General features: G+C 48.3%; 1 protein-coding gene across 2 annotated transcripts in view; it reads left to right on the top strand.

The window, feature by feature from the left end:
* The window catches only part of EPHB1 (EPH receptor B1), a gene marked incomplete at both ends in the record, with an annotated part of 441,334 nt that overhangs the window by 129,518 nt on the left and 288,223 nt on the right, over nucleotides 1-23,593 (top strand). For both annotated transcript variants that reach the window (XM_080696677.1, XM_080696676.1), the window contains 2 exons: nucleotides 146-210; nucleotides 22,305-22,986. In XM_080696677.1, the coding sequence (XP_080552803.1) occupies nucleotides 146-210; nucleotides 22,305-22,986 (747 nt within the window). The remainder of the gene's footprint in view (nucleotides 1-145; nucleotides 211-22,304; nucleotides 22,987-23,593) is intronic.

The raw sequence follows: 23,593 nt of genomic DNA, 5'->3' as shown, positions 1-23,593 counted from the left end.
CAAACCATATAATGCCAAATTGTGGGGAAGGCGCCTGTGGGGACGGGTGGCCATAGGACCACAGAGTGCCACGAGTAGCTTTGTGAACTGAAGAGCTCCTGTCTGGCAATCCGGACTCATTCGATTCTTACTTTTTGATTTGCAGAAACACTAATGGACACCAGGACAGCTACTGCAGAGCTGGGCTGGACAGCCAATCCTGCCTCAGGGGTGAGTGTCTGACCATTGTCCCTCAATTCTGCTCTGGTCCGGGCCCCTAGGAGGGCCAAGGAAAGTAGAGCCTTCCCAGAAGTCAGGTGGGAGTGGCGGGTTCATTGCTCATCCACAGGCAGGATTAGGGCTCTCAGACCCAAGCTGCTCAGTGTGGTGATGGAGATCACCTCTTGGCACAGTTCTTCCAGAGAGCGGGCCCTGTGGCAACTAGGGCCAGGGCTCTATGTTGTGTGGAGAGCGCTAAGATAGGAGGGAGCAGCTGGAGTTAGGAAGGCTGAGGCGCTTTCAGCCATCAGTTTCACCTGCAGCATTTGCCCCTGGACTCTTACTTTGGCCTCATCCCAGCATTTGCAGAAATGCACTTGCCCATGCACAAGCACTGTGCCTTGGGGTAGGGAAGCAAGGTCCAGATTGAGCTGGTGTTACCCAAAACTGAGCGTGGGGGCAGTGGCAGAGACTGCCTGCTCTGGCCAAGTCCAAATCCTTTCAGAAACACTCTAGGCAGAAAGGGAAACCTTCCCACTCCAACTTGGGACTACCTGCAAAGCAAACAAAGTGGTAAGTCTACGAGGTTTCCTGAATATTAAGAACCTGCTATCTTGCCAATTTTATTATTGTTTTGTAGGCTTGTGTTTTTTTTAATAAGCATCGGTATGATCTATGGCTATATTTTTCCTCTCGATTTTTGCACGCAATACTCATTTTCTTCAAACATTGGGTCTCCTTTCCCATGGAAGCTCCTCCTTGAGGGGAGCATTTAAGGTCCAGGGATGCCCCTTAGATGTGGCAGCTGGCTGGGCTGCTGTCTGCCCTCCACCCTTTGTTGCCAGCACAGCACTCCATCATCTTAGCACACTGCAAAGACTGAGACTGGTTAGACCTCTGCCCACTTGGCCTGTTTGCAGGGCACCTCACCTGCCTCCTGATCACTCCGGACTCCCCCAGCTTAGGTCTCTGTTCCAGGAAGCTTTTCACAATGCTTTTTATACTATGGCAAGTTTTCCATCTCTGCGTGTTCATAGCTGGCTCTTTTCTAACTCATCACCCTGCTTCAGCCACGTGGAGATTTCCATGGTGCAGAACGTGATGTTGGTGTTTGTTTACTAGTGGCAACTTACACCTGGTTCACGACCTGGTGTGATGTGTATTTGTTGAGAGGTTTTGATTCGGGGGGGTGGAGGGATGGTGGCGCCATGCTTGGAGATGGAGGACCCAAGAGGAGGAGCATTTAGTCTTGCATCTGCTGAGCTGGGGGTGCCTGCGAGGCACCGCAGGGTTGTGCACCATCTGCATTAGATTTATGGGAGGTGGAATCACAGGTGGCTCTGTGGGGATGGGATGGGATGGGATGGGAGCCCCGGGTGTGACTGCAATCTCCATGGGAGAGTGTCTAGAGAGAGAAGAGGTGAAGGCTCTGGATGGATAACCTGCACTGACTGACGTGTCCCTGAGAAAAAGAAAGAGGAGTCTGAGAAACAGACTGAGAAGGAGTGGCCAGGCAGGTAGAAGAAAAGCAAAAGGAGGTCTTACTGCCGATGCCCATGGAAGGGTGTGTCAAGGAGGAAGAGGAGACATGAGTGGCAAATGGTGCTGGGCGTTGAGCGTTTCCTCTGTGTAGAGGTGCAGGGACCCTATTAGTGATGTATATGGATGGTTGCAGAGGGGACCAGGGCAGGAAGCCAGAAAGCAGACATCGAGGAGTCCCAGCGGCAGGAGGTAAAGCAATGGGGACAGAGGTGTGTGGAAGGCAGGGAAGTGGGAACTAGGGAGGTGGAGCCCCTGAGAGGTGGGGCACATCTGCCCTTCAGTGGGAGGAGGCTCCTTTACTGTTCAAATGGGAGGGCGGAGACAGGTGCCTGCAGAGAGAGGCGAGTGCCCAGCGTTGGCGAAGGAAGCCCCCATGTTAGAGTATCTAATAGCAGAGTCCCCCATGTTCGTATCTGTCTGAGCCTAGGGTTGAGGTTTGAAGAACGAGAAGTGAGGCATTTCAGGCTGGCGGGTCTTAGGAAGGTGCGAGAAGGTTTGAAGTAACTGCTACTACAGTCGAGGAAGGCTGGGCACGTTGAGAAGGAATTTGGCTGGAGGTCAGGACTGAGTTTTGGCTGAAAGCCAAGCATTCATGACTGCTGTGACCTGTGGGGCTTCCCTTACCTGTCTGACTGTACCTGGAGGAGGTGTGGCTGTGGAATCATCTGGAGTTATGGTTGTACAGAAAGAATGGTGTGGCTGAAGGGGCAAGGCGCTGAGGACATCGGCAAGAGGCAGCGGGCATCTACCTGACAGGAAGGAAAGGGAAGCGAAGAGGGGCTGACCACTGTGACCAAGAACGGGGAGCCCCGTGGGGGTCTCAGGGAAGCTGCAGAACAGCTGCAGTGTCATGCTGAGATTGGAGCAGGACTAGGAGCTGTGGCACGGCCTGTTTAATGATTCCCACAGAAAGAGGCCAAGGGACTAAGGAGCCTTTAACAGGATGTGCTGGGATCCAAGATGGTGGTACAGAAGTGTAACCCCAGTACTTGGGGGGCTGAGGCAGGAGGATTGCAGGTTCAAGGCCAGCTGTGTCAACCTAGTGAGACCCTGTTTCAAAAATAAAAAATAGAACTGGGTTAGAGCTCAGAGGTAGAACACCCCTGAGTTCAATTCCCAGTAAAACACACACACACACACACACACACACACACACACACAATGAGTGACCTAGGCTCATGTGTGCACTGTGTGTATAAGTGTGTATAATATATATATGTGTGTGTGCATGTATATATATACACACGTATGCATGCATATATATTATGTCTATTTGTGTGTATATATGTATGTATATATGTGTGTATTTGTATTATGTGTATGCATATGTATATATGCATATGTATGTGTGTATACATATGTATGTATACATGCATATGTGTATATGTTGTAGCTTCCTGCATATGTATATATATGTATTTACATTTGTGTATACACATGTATGTGTGTATATAGAGATGTGCCTGTGTATATGTGTAGGTGTATGTATAATCCAAACCGTGTATACATAAACAGGTCTGTGTGTGTACACATGTGTGTGGAATGCATAGATGAAGCTGGATGAGCTGAGTTCACCTTATGCCTCTCTAGGCAGTTCCTGGAGTTCTGGAAATATTTTCAGTGATAGGAGGATGATTGGACTAGGTGCCAAGCTTCCAGAGCAGGCCTCCGGGAGGGGAGCACCAGTCATTTGAACGTCCATGTCTGGTAATTGACTCCCAGCACGAGATGCAGGCCGTGAGCGCGGGCCTTCGCACACAGCGGCTTCCCGGCTCTCCATGTGGGGGCCGTCCAGCTCACGTGGCCTCCCTGGCTGCCTTCTGCTCAAACCCCACCAGGTCCTCCAGGCGTCCTCGCCAGAGGCCCACCGTATGGGAATATGGAAAGTACACTCCAGAGAGAAATCCACTCGAATAATGCCTCATGTGTTTCAAGGCCAAGCAAAATCAATTAAATTTTATCTGGGCTGATGGGTGAGAACTTCATGGAGCAGCCGTTAAGGCCCCAGGCCTTGGCATCCAATCAACCGGCCTGTGTTCGGCTTTGCAGTTTTTCGCCTGTTTGATCTGGGGCCCGTTGTTTAGACCCCTTCAGACCCAGTTTCCTCCTCTGTTCAGTGGGTAACTGTCCTGTGTGAGGCCTTATCACTAGAAAGCTTTCCTTGATATACACCTAAGAAATGTAAACATAGCGCGAGCCCTCTGGAGGGCTGAATTTTTTCTTTTCTTTGGCCGTCCACTCATGCTAATTAAGAGAAAAAAGCCCGAGATACATTAGGCAGATCTAAAAGAAATCTAGTGCCGGGCAAAGGGATGAGTGGAATTACACTTACGTGAGTTGTGGGATGTACCGGGGGCAGGAGGGCAGAGTGGGTGGGTGGGTCAGGCTTTCTCAGTCTGCTGCCCCTGCATGGGGGCTTGGGAGCCTTGGGCTTGGGAGCCTTGGGCTTGGTGACTGGTTTCTGGAAGCCCTTCTCACTGTATACTTGGCATCAGTCAGGTTTTGGGATGGCGAGTGACAGAAAGCCCAACTCCGTCTTGAAGGTAGCATCTTAGCTTGTGGAACCGGATCGTCCAGGAACTGCTACGGCTTCATGTTTGGGCTAGTTAGTCCAAGCCTTGGCATCAGTCTCCCCCCCCACACCTCACCTCGCCCTTTCCTTCCTCTTCTCTTTCTCTTCCCCTTCTTCTCTCCTCTTTCTTCTCCGTTGGTGTTGATCCCATGCCTCTTGGTCTTAAGATGTGGGCAGCAGCTCCTGCCTTGGCAGCCCCTTGTGTCCTTATGACCTGGGAAAGAGCAGCTATCTCCTGCTGCCCCTGGAATGGAAACCCTGGAATTAGCTGTGATTAGGCCTGACTGACGTGCCTTGATTTCCAGGCCCATCCTGACATGACCCCTTTGGCCAGAAAATGCAAAGCGCTTACCAGCTAGCGCTGACCTCGTGTCCACCCTGTGTTGCAGAGGGGACTTGGGAAGCCCAGGGACTGAAAAGTAGGAGTAAGCCACTCCCCAGAAGGAATCAGGATGTGGGTACCAGAAAGACAAATAGTTACTAAGTAGGAAAAAACATGCTATCACCGCATGCATGACACTGAGGCACAGGAGAATTAGTGAATTCCCTCGGCTCACCTGGCTAAAGGGTGTCAATGCTGACCTGCACCCTCCTGAGGACAACCACACCACGCTGCCCTTCCTAGTCACTGCTGCCCACTGCAGCGTCTACAGAGCGTGGCTTCCCCAAGGGACTCCCAGACTGAGTTGTTGTGGGCTTCTTGGATTCAGTCAATCTCTGTCTATAAAAGGTGTTTTCCCCCAAATACCAGTCACATGTGCTATCCTTTTCTTGAGCTGTTACCCAGGAATTAGTACCACTCGCTCAAGAGAGAGGCCGGCTTCCCTGGGTGGGCTTCTGACCTCCCCATCCCTCCTCTGGCCTCTCCTCCCCTTCCCGCTCCAGGTAAACCATTGAGATAAGGCAGTGCTCCCTACCCTAGGGCTCCCACCCACTCTTTATCTTTTTCTCTTGCTACCAAAAGGCCTGTAATTAGGAAACATTAGCAGGCTCAAAACAGCTTTCATACCTGAAACATCCTCGTAATTGCACTCGGCAGAGCTCTTCCCTGGCTATTAATGTCACTTTTATGAAGCAATGAGGAACTAAACACCCCAAGGCACTTAAAACATTTTTTATATAATATGCGTCTTTTAGGAATGGAAGTTTAAAATCACCTGCCTGACAGAGACAGTGATAGACAAAGGCTTGGGGCTCCTCTTGGAGTGGGGAGGCTGCCTGGTCTAGAGTCTGTGCCTTCTCTCAGAAGAGATGCGGTGGCCCTGGGGTGGGCCGGTGGGTGTTGGCTGGCTCCCGGGGGGAGGAGAGTTGGCCAGTGGTCAGCAAGGCCACAGGCCCACAGCCTCTGCTGGCTTCTTGATTTGCAGTTGCTGTCTAACAGGACTTTTAGATTAGCCTCTTTAGAGGGAGAGGGGCCTGTCATATGCATGTAATAGTGATATAAATAAATGGCATAGATAACGATTCGATAATATTATTATATTGATTAAAGACATGCACTGGATGTGTGTGTGTGTGTGTGTGTGTGTGTGTGTGTGTGTGTGTGTGTGTAAAAGGGGGGGGGGGAGAGAACAAGAGGTTGAGAGAGAGTGCCTCTTTGGAAACAGGGCAGTAGGACAGTCCAGGGATGATACCTTTGGCCATCCTTCCAGGTTCAGTTACAAGTGTTAGAATAATCTGGTATAAATCTGCTATATTTTTTAAAGGAGCAAGCCCAGGCTTTAGAATCGGGGGTTCTGGATTTATTTCCATTTTCTGCAAAGTTCTTTAACTCGTATTCTGCCTTTACAACACAGGTCATAGAAGAACTTATTTACAGAGCAACTGGGAGTATTAAATTGTGTTTACCTTGTCTGTAAACTATAAAGTTCAGCACAATATGCCACGCTCTGACCAGTACTAGTGGCTGAATTGACTCTTGTGTGAGAGGCTTAACTCACATGGGGTAAGAACAAGACCTAAACGAGGAAGGGCCCCTGGAGGTTCATGATCTGCATTCCAGAGTTTCTGTTAGGTTGTGTTTCTTGCCTGAACATCAGAGGCTACACCTTGTTATTAATAGCAAAGTTCTTATTATCACTAACTACTTCCACTAGTCACCACCAATTAAGCACTGACTGTGCACCAGGCAGTGGGCATTCATTATGTTACCTCCCTGACTTCTTACTAGGACTCTTGAAGGTAGGTGAGAGTTTCAGAGATCTCAAAGCCTTTCTCCAAAGTCACGGGGATGTGGAGGGGTGTCGCCGAGACTGACCACAGGCCTGTCAGGCCACAAAGCTCATTCTCCTCCCTTGGTCACTAAAGGAGTGCAAAGAAGGGACCTTGGAGTTGTAGACTGTGGAGAAACCGGAGGGCAGGAGGCAGCAAGGAGAGAGGAACGTTTCCTAATAGTCTACAAAGGGCAAGGGTAGGGTTGCAAGCCACGGGCCACTGAGCAGCATAGGTACGCGGTAAGCACCCAAAAATGAATCACTTTTTAAAAGCAAGCTCTAGCCGGGCGTGGTGGCGCACGCTTGTAATCCCCGCGCTTGGGAGGCGGAGACAGGAGGATCGCGCAGGTTCGAAGCCAGCCGCGCGCGCTGGCTTAGGAGACCCTGTTTCCAAATAAAAATGTAAAAATAGGTCTGGGAGTGTAGCCCGGAGGTAGAAGGGCTTCCAGGAACCCCAGTACCACCAAAAAAAAAAAAAAAAAAAAAGCAAGCTCTAGAGGGGGAGGGAGCAGGTGCTTTGTGATGTGTGTGGCAAAGAGGAGAATGTACCTATGGAGCAGGAAGAAGCCGGCTCACAGAGCAGGTGAGTCCTGGTCAGAAATCCAGCAGAGGACCCAGGTGGCCCCTGCATGGCCGGCTGCGGGCAGTTATGAGAAGACCGAGTAGGTCAGCTCTCTTCTCCTTGGCCTTGGCAAATGCGCAGGAAGTGAAGATTCCTGGGAAGTGGGAATCATAAGGGGAACCCAGTGACCCGCGTTGTCCCGTCCAGAGGCCTCAGTGCCAGTTCTGCTCAACGGGCCCCTCCTCCGTCTGAGCCGGCAGTCCCAGAGAGTCACATCCTCACTTGCATTCCTGCTATTCTGGGGGAGACTAGCATGTCCTGCACATACCCCGGTGTCACAAAAGACAGCCATCGTGAAAGATGTTGGAGTCAAGATTCAGCTTAGCTTGCTGACTGAGAGCTAAGCTTTCGGCCCAACATGACCAATGGTAATAATTTGTGTTTGCTTTTAGGTACAAGCAGTTAATTGTGCAAAGAGTCATGGGTGGTGCGGTGGGCACTGCTTTAGGTGAGGGGGACCTTGGGGTGCTTGTCACATCTCTGTGGGACAGACTCAAGGATGCTGGAAAGGCAGAGAGACCCCAGGTCTTCAGAGCAGTGCAGGTACATCTGATCGGTGATGGCGGCACACCACCTTGCATGGTGCTGGTCCGAGCATATACCTCAAACCATGGGCTTAATATGGGAGCTGAATTCTCAAAATATATTCCTATTGGTACATTGTAATTATACATCATATGGAGGTTGAGAGTGATCGGAGCATACATGAACACGGCACCTGGTATAGCTCCCTCTGGATCCCAGTCTCGGTCCCTTTCCTTTCTCGTTCATGATATCGAAACTGGCATTGATAACTTCATATATGTACACAGGATTGTTTACACTCTTTCCTTCATCAAGTTTCCATTTTCTACTCCCCTCCACCCTCCCCTCCACCTCCTCAAACCCCCTTTCATTATTTTACCGGCCTCTTTCCTGATTTATCTGAAGTTCCTTTGGTTTCTCAATTTCTGCCTGGCTTCCGCATATGAGAGAAAACATAGGACCCTTCGCTTGCCGAGACCGGCTAATCTCACTTAGCATAATATTCTCCAGTTCCCTCCATTTTCCTGCAAATGGCATAATTTTCTTCTTCCGTATGGCTGAGTAAAATGCCATTGTGTGTATAAACGAGTTTCATAACCCATTCACGGGAGATGAATTTTAAAAGGGGCCTTGGAAAAACTGGAGTACGTCTAGTGGGGATTGATGAATAATCCTGCCGCTCAAGGAATGTGGACCCAGGAATCTTAGCCCCAGAGATGATCTAAAGCTAAGCCCAGGAGGCAAAGAAATGAGATAATCCTTATCACCGGAGGCCACGTCCTCCGGGCTTCCCTCTGCCAAGCTCTGCCAGCAGGAAAACCAGTCCCCTCAACTAGGTTACACGCAGCACCAGCCACATCCCCATCCAGCTGTGAGAGCCAATAGGGCAGAGCAGTGATGTCCTCTTCCCAGGCCAGGTTTGCTTTATTCCCACCCTGACACTGAGAATTCCCTCCTCCCCGAGAATGGGAATAAAGCCTAGAGCTCCGCCCAGCGGGCCCAACCCCTGCCTCTTCCATGGCTGGCCCTCTGGTCTCCAGGCCAGCTCTGGCTGAGGGAGCTCCTGGAAAGAGAAAGAAAAGCCCAGCCTGGGGCCTCTGCTGTGCATTCTGAGCAGACATCCTTCCAAGCTGAAGGGAAATGCCACAAGTCTCTCCAGGGGCAACTCTCTGCCCTGCCGTCAATGGAGCCTGTCCTGAGCCTGGCAGTATTAGGCAGCTGGGGCCTGGGGCCCGAAGCTCCCGCCCCTGCCTTGTTCAACAAGGCCGTGTTGGGCAGCAGAGAGTACCACATTCAATCGACAGCTTAAGATAATCACATGTGTGAGGCACTGGGATAATGGCAGCTGAATGCCCTGCCACCGTTGCCATAGTGACCAGCCAAGCACTGGTTCCCTGCCTTTTTTTTTTTTTTTTTTTTCTTTCTTGTTCTCTGGACCTCCTTGTTATGGGGCTGGCTGGTGGGGTGGGGGATGAGTTTGGGAAATGGGAATGAGGAGTAGAGGGGGAGGGGAGACCCAAGAGGGCCAGCCCATTATACTCTCTTTAAATACCCCAGCTGGAGGCATTTTCAATCTCAACAGAGACAGAGAGAAACAGTGTCTTAATCCCTAGCTCCCTGTGAATTATTTAAAGGGATCTTGTCAGAAGGATGAATTTGTCACTGTGGCAGTGTCAACAGCAGCAGCAGCTGTCATCCTGGTTGAGGACCCCACTCCAGGCAGGGCCTGGTACGCAATGCTGCTGCCTGGTGGAAGTTATGGTGGCCCAGGGGGTGTGGGCCAGGACCCTCCTCCCCGGGGACAGAAGCCTGCCATGTTCCCCATGGTGTGTGAAATGTGTCAGCCTGCAAGGAGATGTGGGCCTTCTGGAGCTTGGGACTTGTAGTAGTGTGGCTTCACAGCCATGGGGTCTGTCTGGCCTGGAGGGAGCAGAGGGGACCTGTGCTCCTATGGCACTGATGGGTGGGTATGCACAGGGAGGAACGCATGATTACATTTGTGCGTACACGCGTGCATGTGCACTCCGACACACATGCGCACTCGCACACACAGCGTGCACGAGCACTGAAGTCAGCGCAGGGACAGCAATGGACAAATTGGAGAGAGTTCTCATACACATTGTAGAGGGAGTGCGGAGACCTTCAAGGAAAAGTTAACTGATCTGTGCTCAGAGAGAAGCTGAGCAGATGTCTCCAGAGGTCCGGTAGCCATGCTAACCTACTGGCCCGGGGCACTGCCTCAAGTTTAAGTACCTCACAGGCTTCAACTAGGTTTATCCTCATGGCCATCTACGTGAATAGGCGCTGTTCGTTTCCTTGTGTTACAGAATAGGAAACTGAGACTCAGAGGTCTGAGGCGTGCTGGTGCGCCCTTGCATTTAGGTGGACACAATTCATTGTTCAACAATTAACCAAAGGTACGCGATGGGCAGAGCTTTAGGTGATGGGACCTGGATGTGCTAGACACATTGTCTGGGGTTTCAAGTGGCCGATGGGGAGTGGACCCACATGGGAAAGTGGCCCACGGCTGAGTTTGGCAGACTCCAGAGCCAGTGAACTTAACCCCTGTGCTAATCTTGGGACCACGGTGATCTGAGTTGTGGGTGGCTGCAGCAGTGTTCCTGAGCCCCAGCCCTTATTTGATTTGATAGGCATGGATCCCCCTTTCAGGACCAGGTCTGCCCACCTGAGACCCTCTTCACCTGCTCCAATCAGTATTCCTGACTTTTCTCCTTCATCCCAGTTTTCAAATGGATTTTGTGGAGCTTGGCCCTTTGAGGCTGCCCTGAGAAATACTGTGTGTCTGTCTTTTACACTTTAATTGTGTCTTGCACCCCAATTCCCTTGCTCCTATGCACCCCAATAACTATAGCCTAGTTGCAGATCTATACAGATGAAGGAACTCACTGTTTTTGCTAGTGTTTTATGGAAGCCCTTCCAAGGTGCTGGGTTTTCAGAAGCAATACCCCACCTCAGGCCCGTCACCATATTTTTCAGCATACCGCATGGGCTATGGTTATAAATGAAGGTGAGAACTTCATGTTCTCCAAGCCCAGTACATCTGGAAGGCAAATTAAGTATATTGGGAGGTGAGCTGGTACTCAGGCCCTCAGGGGAGCCGTGGAGTAAATGTTGCCTTGGTTGGTTGGTATACTAAATAATGGCTCCCCTTGGGCTTGTAGGAGTTGATGCCCCACGGACTGTGTTTTACATTTTAATTAGCCCTCTAGCTTGTCTAATGTCCTGGCTTTTTCAGGCGAAGTCTACAGTCTACACTGAGGTCTCCTCCTTGGGGTCCAGCCTGATTGGCAGAGAATTGGCTTGGGTAGTGGTGTCTGCAGCCCAGCCCTGAGCCATCTGCCACACTAAAGGATCTTGGGCCTCCCAAGGACTCTGTGAAGTTGAGTGCTGCCCGGACTCCTGGGGACTTCTTATTCAGAGGAGTGGGCATCTCCGCAATGCTGGCAAAGTTCCATTAAGATCCCACCGGGCACAGTGGCAGCAACTGTTTGTGAAATAGCAGTTTATGCTCAAATACTGGCTGCAGAATGGGCCTTATGCTGTGAGATGTGTCCAATTTTGTCTTCTCTGGTCTGAGCTGGGAGCTGACAGGGGTCTAGGGAGCATCTGCTTGAAGAGAGCCCAGCTCATGCTGATGTAGGCCCAGAGGAAGCCTGGGAGATTCCCCGTGGGGAAGGGAAGAGGGTTGTTGACTGTCCCTCTGGGTCTCTAGGAGGAGGAGTTTGGGCCTTTAGTCGCTGCATTCTGCTGACCACAGGGGAGGATTATTTACCTAGGACCAAGATGACTTCTGTATCCTGATGACTCACTAATAATGATGGTGGTCATAATAGTAATGACACTAATGGGTGACTGGTAGTTAGCTGCGGGCACATGGCTAGATGAGTTATTTTTGTGCTCTTTTAGTTCTCACCACACCCTGCTAGGTAAATAGTATTTTGCAGATGAGGAAACAGAAGCGTGGAAAGGCATTTGTGGTCGGGAGCTGTAACCGGCAGAGGTGGGGTCCACCTATACACCTGCCTGCTTCCAGCCTCATCTCCTCCCACTCTTCCTTACGCTTGGTTCTTGCAGCCATGTTGGTCTCCTGACAGGCCACTCTCCCTGCAGGGAGGTAGTTCTTGTTGCCTGTGAGGGGGATGCCTCTTTTTCCTGTGCCCTCTAGCCCAGCTGGTGTGTCTCATTTGGAGGTCATTCAGAGGAAGACTTTCTCTGACCACCCCACTAACTGTCTGCTGTTCTTATGCCCTTACATGCACCCTAGCGTATCTAATGCTGCGTGACTTCATGTTATTCATTGATTTGCTTGTTCACCCTCTGGTTCACCGCAGTAGAATATAAAAACCATGGGGGCAAGGACTTTGTCTCTTGTTGATGTAATAGATGCTCAGTTCCCTACTTAAAAAGTGAATTCAACAAGCTGGGCATGGTGGCCCATACTTGTAAACCCAGTACTTGGGAAGCTGAGACGGGTTGATCGTAGGTTCAAGGCCAGCCTCGGCTACTTAGTGAGGTCCTCCTCAACTTAGTGAGACCATGTTTCAAACTAAGGAATATAAAAGTAGGGCTGGGGGGTGTTGCTTAGAGGTAGAGCACCCTTAGTTTCATTTCCCAGAAACACACACACACACACACACACACACATACACACACACACCACTCCACACTCCACACACCACACACAAAATGAATTCAACAAATTGAGCTAGAGACAGATCACAATAGCTGGACCCAACAGAGGCTGAAAAGCTTATTTCAATCACTTCTATCCCTATCTTAAATAAAGGTGTCCAGAGGAGGAGGACCTTCTAGCCAGGTCTTGTGGAAATGGTTTTGTTTGTGGAGGTTTGTATAGTGTAGCCTCGTGGTGGCCACCGGACTTTCTGGGAAGGGTGGGACATTGCAGCAGACCAGGGAGGGGCCAGTTATCCAAGTTTTTCCAAAGCTCCACGCTTTATGCTTGGAGTGTCTTCAGAGGCCGTGCAGAAGTAGCCCAAATTGCTTGACTTCATTTTTGAGTGGCTCTTCATCTTTGACCAACACATATTATTTCTTAACTGGCTCATTCATCTCATTCATCAGAACTGACTCCAAATGACCTTTTTCTATTTCTGATTCAAATACATCCTTGAAGGATAAGGAATGAGTCAGAGTTTCTGGAGGTAGAGAGAAGGCAATGTAGAGGGACTGGTGGGTTAAGCCCATGGCAATCATTTTTTAATGGGGAATAATTCATACACATAAATAAGTTTTGAAGGGATACTTTACATATTGCATACACACACACACACACACACACACACACTCAAACTCACTACAGATAATCAATATGCACTGTCCAAATGTCAACAGGCACTCTGGGGCATTCCAGAGCAGAGCAGCAAATCTGTGAGCTCAGATTTCCAATAAGCAAGTCTAAAACAAATCTCACTCTTGGAGGGACCTAGAGTTATCTTTCTGAGACATCAGAGTCAAGGTCTGAAGCCGAACAAGAACAAGTACTTTCTAATGAGTGTCATTGTTTTCTTTATTATGCTTACCCCAAGGACAGGTGGTCTATTTGCATCAATAATAGTGCCCTTTCAAAGGCTGTTAATATTCTGTGGGTTGTGCAAGGTTGATTCCTTTCTTCTTTTCCCAGGGTCAGGCTCACCAGGTGGCATCAGCAGGAAGTCCTCAGGGAAGGACTAGGGGCTGCCAAGGCAGAGAAGTGAAGGAATGGTCTAGGATTTTACTCATTGCCCCTGTCTTCCAGCATTTTTAGGGGGAAAGAGAGTGAGCTGGGCAGCGGGAATATGGAGAGGTGGTGAACAAAGTCCCAGCTCCCTTTGGGCAGGTCCACAGAGGAGACGGACTTGTATTTTAGAAAGTTCATAGGGTCAGGAAAGGTAAGAAGAATGACTAGGACGGTCACTGAGAAGGGAGAAAGTGAGGGGAAGAAACAGCTGGATGGGAGAGTCAGGACGGAGATAGGAGGTACAGGACTTAGTGGTAATTCTCTGTGGTTGAGGAACAAGAGGGGGATGAAGAGGTCAGAGTCCAGAATGCTTCCTAGGCATCTGGCGTGGTGGGCTGAGTGGTGGAGGTGCACTCCTAGGTCAGAGGTCTTCTTAATAGCAAAAGGTGGTAAATTTCAGATATCTGTTAGGCTGTGTCCGGCAGGCAGCACGGTGTACAAGTCTGGGGCTTTGGGGAGAGGTCAGGTTGGTGAGGCACTCCATGGCAGTTGAAGGCTTGCATGTGGATGAGATCATCTAAGATTAAAAAAAAAAAAAAAGTGGGCTGAGAATGGGGTAAGGCTGGATTCCACTGGTCCTAGATATTACTGCACAGTAATTACTGGATAGTAACACACATGACTGTTGCCTGGTACCAGGGTGGAGAAGCTTAATGCATGAAATGATTTTTACTTGTTGAAATGAACTAATAAATTAGTCAAAACATAATTCCCTGTCCTCAAGGAGCTCACAGCCTGGTAGCAGAAACCAAAGTTATACACACGCATACACGCACGAAGCCATTGAAGGATCGTTCAAAACAATGTATTATCAAATGCTAAATTGTGTGGAATAAATTCAATCATGCTTGAAGCATTCAGCAAAATAGTAGCTGAATATAAGCTGGGGAAGTGATCAGGGAGGAGATGAGACCTGAGCCCCCTGAAAGGAGGGAGCTGCAGAGAGCACTCAGCCCTGCCGTAGACCCGCTGCCTCACTTGGGCTCAGCTGTTGGAGGGCTCTGGGCCTCAGTGTGTCCATTTGTTAACAGAAGGTCCGGGCCATTGGTAGTAGCTTTCAGCCATGTTTGCTTTTCTCTAGTTCTCTGTCTTGGAGATAAGATAGGATGAGAGTGAGGTAGGAGAAGGGAACTTGGGTTGGTCAGAATATCAAAGAGCCAGATGTGACAGATGTGACCGGATGTGGTCCCTACATGGGCCATTATTTTGACAGCTCTTGTTGTGTCCATTGTCACTATTTTCTGACCTAAGGATAGACCAGGGCACTAGTCCAGCATGAGACAAGGCCAGCCCTAGCTCAGTGGCCATTGTAACATAAGAGAAGCCAGGCAGGAGGAATGCTGTTCTGAAAGAAAGAACAAATTATAATGAAATTATGAGTGTTGGGCATGGAGGGCACTTTGGGCCTGATGATGGCCTCACTCACCTCCGGGTTGGAGAACTTGGGCCGGGGTCCTGTCCTGGGCTCAAGATTTTGGTCCTGCCTTTTGACCACATTCCTGATACTCCCCAGACCCCAGATCTCAGTCGTAAGGATGCTTTCTTGGCTACTTGTCTCTTCTCTTTGTCTTAGCCTGAGCATCATCTGCTCAACCACAAACAGACTTCACTGAATGGGCATTTGGCACTTGTTTTACAGGGATAAAGGGGTAGGAAGGGCATCCTTGGTACAGGGGAGAGGATAAACGGGGACATAAAATTGTGATGGGCTGTCTGTGGATAATAGAGGACAAGCCAGCATTGCAGGGTGTTGAGGTGTAGGCTGGACCAGGTAACAGAGTTTTTTTTTTAAGAAAACCATACTGGCATATGATGTGCATACCATAAATGTACTCAGGTATATAATCCAGTTGTTCTGCAAATTTACAAGTTTGTAATCATGACCACAGTCCTGTTTTAGAACATTTTCATCTGCCCTCACAGAGATTCTTCCTGTCTCTTTGCAGTCACTCCTCATTCCCATCCCCAGCCGCAGAAAAATACTAACAGGGCTTTTCATCCATAGATGCACCTCTTTGGAACATTTTATGTATATGGAATCATGCGATGTATAGTGTTTGGAGACACAAGGCTTCCTTCCTTCATTTAGCACAATGCTTTAGAGGTTCACCCAGGCTGACATATGTTCCAATACTTCATTGTTTTTCAGTTCCAAATAATATCCAGTGCGTGGGTAAACGGGATTTTGTTTATGAATTCATCAGTTTGTGGACATTAGGAAAAGGGACGTGGGCACCTAGTCAGGAATCCAGTTGAAGAACTCCAAGAAAGGTAATTACAGTCACACTGGTGTGTGGCAAAGGTCCCATGTAGCTCGTTCAATGTAGTTTACTCCACAAATAAATATGTATGGCAGGGTCCCAGATTCTATTTTTTTTTTTAGTCAAATTATTCAGACCCTGAGTCTTCCTCAATCCCACTGATCAGTGAGAATTTCAGTCTCAATGAATAATTTTCTTTTCCCTATGAATATGAGAAGTTACGAGAATTCCCCCTCACCCTCTCTGAGCAGATTTTGGAAAGGCCCATTTCCCACAGGCCCAAGGTTCTCAGAGCTCTAGCCACCTCCAGATCCCCTAGCTCGAGTTAAGCTGGGGAGGTAGCTGGGTGCAGTGAGGCATGCTTGTAATCTCAGTGCTTGGGCAACTGAGATGGGAGGATCACAGGTTTGAGGCCAGCCTCAGCAATTTATTAAGAACCAAAGTAAATATAAATAGATAGATAGATAGACAGACAGACAGACAGACATACAGGGGATGTAGCTCAGAGATGGAATGCCCTTCCTGGGTTCAATCCCCAGTACACACAAAAAAAAATCTGTAGGTAATGATGGCGAGCGTTAATAACTCTGTGCACACCTGATTTCAAATACATGAATATATATTTGAGGGATTATCCTCCAAGTAAAATGGCTGAGTCAAAGGTATGCAGTTGTAATTTTGATAAGTAAAACCAAAATTTCCATAAAGGTTATGCCAATTTGCCCTTTGTCTAGCTGTGAATCAGAATTTTCATCTCCCACACCTTCTCAAACTCAGTGTTATCAAGCTTTTATTCTCTGACCAAAAAAGTATTGAAAGATGGCTAGTTTCATTTTTTGTAATGATGAATGATGTTTAGCATCTTTTCATATTTTTATTTAATGAATTTTGTTCATTCATAATTAGGTATAATCATGGAAGAGAGTATCATATAGATAATTATAATCAATAAAAGTTCATTGATATTTTTCACACTTTTTTATTTTATTCCTTATGTGTAAGTTTTCTTTCTATATTAAGGGAAATTAATACTTTATCTGTGATAAATTGCGAAGTTTTTTTTTTTACCAAGTTTTCTTTCATTTTTCTTTTGAATTAACTTATAGCTGTTTCTATTGTACCATTTAAAAAAATGTAGAAAGTTGAGGTAGCTGAATTTATCAATTTATGGCTTCTGAGTTCATATCATAATTAGTATACAGAAATTGTCTCCATGGTTTCTTTCAGTATTTTTATGGTTTCCTTTTAAATGTTGGTATCTCTGATTCACTGGGAATTTATCCTGGAGTTAGGTATGAAGTATGGATGAGTTATGCTTTTTCCAGATGGCTAACCAGTTATCACAACAATTTTTAAAAATGATTCACCTTTTTCCCCACCGAATTGAGTTTTAGCCAGTGCTTCAATCTTGAAACTACTGTATCATCTTCTAAAAGATGCCACCAGTTACCCTTCCACCGAAGGCTTGGGCAGTGGCACCCTTTCCTCTTACTTTCTTACCAACACTTGGCATTTTATCTTTTTAATTCATTGCCAATCTGATAAGCAAATCATAATGTCTTGCTGTTGTTTTAATGGGAGGAGATAATTACAGGAAGGACCGAGGAGGAGGACGTATGTCACGTGTCTGCAAGTGGAGGCTGAGAACACTGAATGGAGGAGCCTTTGGAAGGCTGGGGGTGGGATGGGGAGGAGATGGATGTCACAGGGTCTGGGTCCCCAAGCCTCAGGGTAAAGGAAACTTGGCTCTGAATAGGAAATTGGGCATCTATAGGGTAGACTATCCAAGAATGGTAAACCTTCCCCTGTTATTAAAAAAAAGAGAGAGAGAAAGGGGAGCTGGGCATGGTGATGTACACTTGTAATCCCAGTACTCGGGAGGCTGAGATAGGAGGATCCATGGGTTCGAGGATAGCATCAGCAACTTGGTGAGGTCTTCCTTCAACTTAGTGAGGCCCTGTTTCAAAATAAAATAGGGCTGGTGGTATAGCTTGGAGTGTGAGTGTCCCTGGATTTGACCTCTAGCACTGAAAAAGAAAAAGGGAAAGAAGGAGAGGAGGAAGAGGAAAGGAACAGCCTTCCTGAGGATCTGATGGGGAGGCAGACCTGGAGCATGGAGGAGAGCTCACCGGGAGCATGGAGGGGCACACGGCTCTGCTCTGTTCTCACAGGAGGCTTGGCAAGAGCCGAGAGATGCGCTCCCCAAATACCTTTCCAGTTCCCATGGGTCTGGCCCAGCCTGCCCTCATGGCACCTTTTGCCTGGATGACTATAGTGACCTCTAATTGTCCTTCTCCCCTCCTCTGCCAGGTACGCAATTGCCCTCCAGGACAGACACCTTCAAAAACTCAGCTCCGGTCATCCATGTTTTACCTCCCTAAAACTCATCAACAGTGTCTAATTCCACTGGACTTGAAGCTCCAGTTCTTGACCAGATCCACCTTTCTCTCTCAGTCCTACTCCTATGACTACTATCTTCCATCACACGGGATTTATGCTTCAATGGTGCCAGGTTGTTTCTTTCCACCACAGGGCCTCTACACTTGTGTGTCCCGGGTCCAGATACACGTCCTTCTCTCATCTATCCCTTCTCAGCTTCCAAGGGCTTCCCTGATACTCTTCTGCCTACTGGGCATACCCCCCTTTCCTTGGCATTCTGTAATTTTCTCCCTACAGCAGTCAGCACATTGATAGTTATTTGGTTGTTTTAATCGTTATTTTCTAATTCCTGTTCCTCTCTCTTGATTTTAAGTTTCATATCACTGTATCCCCAGTGGCTAATGGAGTCTCTGGTATATAGCTGGTACTTAGTAAATACCCCCCCGCCCCCACACTGGTGAATGAATGAGGTATGACAATAAAGTAAGGAGACTCATTTTAAGGATCATAAACAGAGTTTCTGTCCCTCCGTGCTGAGAATGCCACCGCCCTCAACCCCAGTAACCGAAATCTTCTCTTTCAAAATTGCAGGTCCCCGATCTAGTTGCTACTTATTCTGGACTCCTTTGGTCCCTCCTCTAGCCCACTCTGGTCACTTATTTCTCCAACCTCTGTAGCACTTGCTGATAGGAGGAGACCGGAAGAAGGACAGAAATTAACACGAGACTCCATCCTGGCCCAGCCCCAAGCATCAGGGAGCGATTTTCCTTTCTCTCGCTCTCTTTCTGCTTGTTCCCTTTGAATATACAATTGCATTCCCTCTAATTTGCTTTGATGGCTCCCTTAGGAGCTGTCATGGAATCAATTAGATCTGTAGAATTTTACAACTCGGGGTCACCCAGTATGATTCCTCATTTTACAGATGAGAACACTGAGGCCCAGAGAGGTTAATGCTTGAAACGATTACCTCAGATGGGTCTTATAATACCAATCAGTGTCATTCTTTAAGATAAATGTTCTCAATATCCCAGCTCCAGCTCCGTGAGGGAGGAAATCCTTATTCTGTTTACTTACAGACCGGCTGGTGGTGAGGGTCTCCGAGTTAAGTTGAGCCTGATCCCTGGGCTTTTTGTCCTGGCACAGCAGAGCTGCTTTAGTCTTTGGGGGTCAAAGGCTCCGGAGTGACCAGGCCCCTACCCTACATGGAGCATTGACACAGGACCCCCACATGTGTGCTGAGACCCAGCTGAAATAATGGGCTGTGAGACCTGCTGTGCTTAAACTCTTGCACACAGGAAAAGAAAGGCATCTTTCCATCAAAAGTCGAGTCCTCTGGGAAAATAACTTCCAAAGGGCTCTTGGAAAGGGAGAGAGGCCTGAAAACTTCATCGGAAACCGTGTCAGCACCTTCCTCTCTCTAATATATTTGTTTTCTGGCAAAAAAAAGAAAAACAACTAGGCAAGCAGAACATAACTTTAACAAACACACATTTAAATAGAACATAGCCCAGTCTTCAAGAAGGAAGAAAAAGTGGTTCCTTGACATCGCGAGAATCAATAAGAAATTAAGCAAAGTCCAGGTGAGGTTTGACAGCATGAATTTATACTCCAAGTGAATGGTGGAGTAGTGCCTTTTCTCTGCTGGTGGCCCTGTCACAGAGCCTGGGAATAGGCACGTCGATGTGTGTGCACAGCATCTTTCTCAGGCACTGTGATGGGGCACAGAATGCGGGGACACACTGTAGACCCCCGGGACTCACAGGGATGCCCCATGTCCAAGGGTACATGCTCTTACAGAGGGGGAAATAGTGAAGGATGAGAACAGACCATGTGTCAGGATGGGATGTCCGGTCCAGCCTGGGGAGCATGGGCTGGTAGCTGGGAGGTGTCAGGAGCTGGACATACCTCAGGCAAAGCAACAGGAAGGCTCCCTGGATGGAAAATGGAGCATGAAAACCAGGCGTGATGGCACATACTTGTAATCCCAGCATTTGGGAGGCTGAGAGAGGAGGATCGCAGTTTGCAGACAGCCCCAGCTACTACTTAATGAGGCCCTTTGCACCATTGAGACCCTGTTTCAAAAATAATAAAAGAATAAAAATTAGGGCTGGAGAATGTAGCTTGGAGGTAGAATGCCCCTGTGTTCCATCCCAAGTAATGCAAAAAGAAAAGAAAAAAAGTAGTATGAGAACAGGCTTGGAGGTGGGAAACAGAGATGTGGGTTTGGGAAAGCTAAAATCTCTGCCAGCCTAGGAGGCAAGGCGGAGCAGGAAAAGCGGGAGGACCATAGATAGTGCTGGGTCAACGTGATAGATGGGTGCTTGTGGAGGAGCTGAGCCTTTATCTAGGGCGGTGAGTCAGGATGGCTCGTGCTGGCACAGGATCCTGGAAGAGGCTGACTAAGGATTTGGGCTGGGGAGGGAACTGGTTCTCTGTAACTCAGGCACCTCAGTGTGGCCACGAGAGAGGTCTGTTGACTGGGCTGGATGTGCAGGGCCACCCTGTGTCTCCATGTCTCCATGCCTGATTTTTAAATTTTCCCTACTGTGCCCTGAGCCTGGTTTTTCTGATGCACTGGCACAAACTTGAAAGACAGTGCCATCGTCCTCTGGCCTTCACAGTGTGACTTAACCCCTTGCAAGAAGCAATTACACCGTATTTCCCATCGTGCACACATGCCTGGCGTACGACTTTTAGCCCTTTTCCTAGTGTATGTATTCAAATGCCATATCATGAATAATAAACAGAGCTATATTTAAATAAATGGGTATGATTGGGTGACCTTGATCGTAACTGTCAAAGAGTCAAGGATCTTAGCCCACTGTTATTTTCTTCAACTTTAGTAGACTTTATTTAGTTTTTTTCTTTCCCTTATTTATTTTTTTGCATGCAGAACTTTAACTTCCTTCCTGGGACTAGCCTCAGTTCTTGTGCTCAGAGTTCTGAGAGCTTCCAGATGCAGATAGCTAGTTCCCCTGCCTCTTCCCCTGTAGAAGAAGGAATAAAGAATGACCCAGCAGCGCCTCTTTGACCCCTGCCTTTGCAGGTCCTCTTTATTAAAATGATCTAGATGTTCTTAGGCCATTCAAAGCACCTTTTCCTAGCCCCTCACCTTGACACCTCCTCCTATAGCCTTGTGACCTTGGAGGAAATTGCTCAGATGTCCTTCCATCTGTAAATTAGCAGATAATAGTACCTAGTTGTTGGGACTATTGAAAGACATTATCTCTTAAATATGTTGCTCCACCCTCTCCTCTCATTCTACAAGACTGCTAAAAATGAGGGCTCTGTTTGGCCACTGTGAATCATGGCTGCCTCTCCCTCATTAAGAAACTTTCTCACTCCTAAGTTACACCTCCCAATGTTCTTCCGCATCATCACACCTTTGCTTGAAAATTTCACACAATGGAGTTTAATTTGCCCCATTACGGGTCTCTCTTTGCAGCCTCCACACAGGTTTACCGTCTGGCTCTTTCAAAGAGAGGTTGTAAAAGGAAATTTATGAGACTCTAAGTTGGTCGAGGAACTCTGAAATGCTTTATCTTCGAGTTATTAACGGAGTTCCACCACAATAAAGACCTGAGGTTCTGAGATGGGAATTCCCAGCATCACTGGATCTCTAAGACACAGAGCATCTGTCTGGAGCAGAGAGAGGCTGTGGCCAGGAGGACAAAAGTGCCTGCTGCCACACCTATACCTGTATAGGTATAATAAACTATAGTCACGGCTTGAGAGGTCTGGTGTATCTGAGGGAATGCTTTCTTTTTTTTTTTTTGGTGGTCCTGGGGGTGGAACCCAGAGGCTTTCTACCTCCGGGCTATACTCCCAGACCTTTTTTATATTTTATTTGGAAACAGGGTCTCGCTAAGTTGCCGAGAGCCTCACTCAGTAGCTGAGGCTGGCTTCGAACCCGTGGGATCCTCCTGTCTCTGCCTCCCGAGCGCGGGGATGACAAGCGTGCCCGCCACGCCCGGCTTTGAGGGAATGCTTTCTAGAACGGAATCTGCCATCTTTAGGGATGGGCTGCAGAGAGCTCTGCCATCTGCTCATAAGAAGATGTTTAAGATGAAGTTGGGATGGGATGTGTTCATTTCTCAAGTGGAGCAGGGGGAATGGGGAAGCTCGTGAGGGCCTCCCAGCCCTAGGCTTCTCTCTCCCTTTTCTGTCTCTTCTTATCTTTTCACTCTTGGTTTTCTGTTTCTGCATGTGGGCACCTGTGGACTGCCTGGTCCAGTGGGAAGAAGTCAGTGGCTACGATGAAAACCTGAACACCATCCGCACCTACCAGGTGTGCAACGTCTTCGAGCCCAATCAGAACAACTGGCTGCTCACCACCTTCATCAACCGGCGGGGGGCCCACCGCATCTACACGGAGATGCGCTTCACTGTGAGAGACTGCAGCAGCCTCCCCAATGTCCCGGGCTCCTGCAAGGAGACCTTCAACCTGTACTACTACGAGACCGACTCTGTCATTGCCACCAAGAAGTCGGCCTTCTGGTCTGAAGCTCCCTACCTCAAAGTAGACACCATTGCTGCAGATGAGAGCTTCTCCCAGGTGGACTTTGGGGGAAGGTTGATGAAGGTCAACACAGAAGTCAGGAGCTTTGGGCCTCTTACACGGAATGGTTTTTACCTCGCCTTTCAGGATTATGGCGCTTGTATGTCTCTTCTTTCTGTCCGTGTCTTCTTCAAAAAATGCCCCAGCATTGTGCAAAATTTTGCAGTGTTCCCGGAAACCATGACCGGGGCAGAGAGCACATCTCTGGTGATTGCTCGGGGCACGTGTATCCCCAATGCAGAGGAAGTAGACGTACCCATCAAACTGTACTGCAACGGGGATGGGGAGTGGATGGTGCCCATTGGACGCTGCACCTGCAAGCCTGGCTATGAGCCCGAGAACAGCGTAACCTGCAAAGGTAAGCCTTGCGTCTCTTGAGGTCTCCACTTCCTGCCTTCCTGGTGGAAGCCACATTCACAAGACTTTCTTACCTCCAGCTCTGTGTCATCCAGGAACAGAAAGCACCTCCTAGCTTATTCTAAAGCACTGGAGAAACTCTCTCTCTAGTCCTAGGCCTGATGATTTTTCCAATTGCGTCCGGACTAATTGTCTAGATTCAAACTGGGAGGAAGAGATGGGGAAAACTCAAAAGAGTGGAACGTAATTTAATAATCACTCCTTTCTATTTAGTTTGGGAACACACACAGTCTCTCTCTTCCTCGCCCCCTCCCCCATTTCTGCATTCTGCATCTGGCCGCTAGTGTTTGAGTTGTCATGGCCAATTCACTCAAGGGTAATTGAGGAGTGACTGAATTTGGAAAATATTTTAGTTCACTTCAGTGCAACTCTCACAGCATTGAGGTTGGTCCTGAAGCCATGTAGCTCATTAACGTGAGGCCCTCTGGCTTGGCGGGCTTTCTCCTGGGGCTCAGTGCCAGGCCTGGAAGGAGATGAAGCTATTGGGATGGGGTGGGGGTGTCCCCTGGGTTGCAATACCTTTGGCTCTGAATGACAGAGTGATGCAA

The sequence above is a fragment of the Muscardinus avellanarius genome, assembly GCF_963383645.1.
Source record: "Muscardinus avellanarius genome assembly, chromosome: 5".
Taxonomy (NCBI): domain Eukaryota; kingdom Metazoa; phylum Chordata; class Mammalia; order Rodentia; family Gliridae; genus Muscardinus; species Muscardinus avellanarius.
This window is presented reverse-complemented; position numbering and strand designations above follow the sequence as displayed.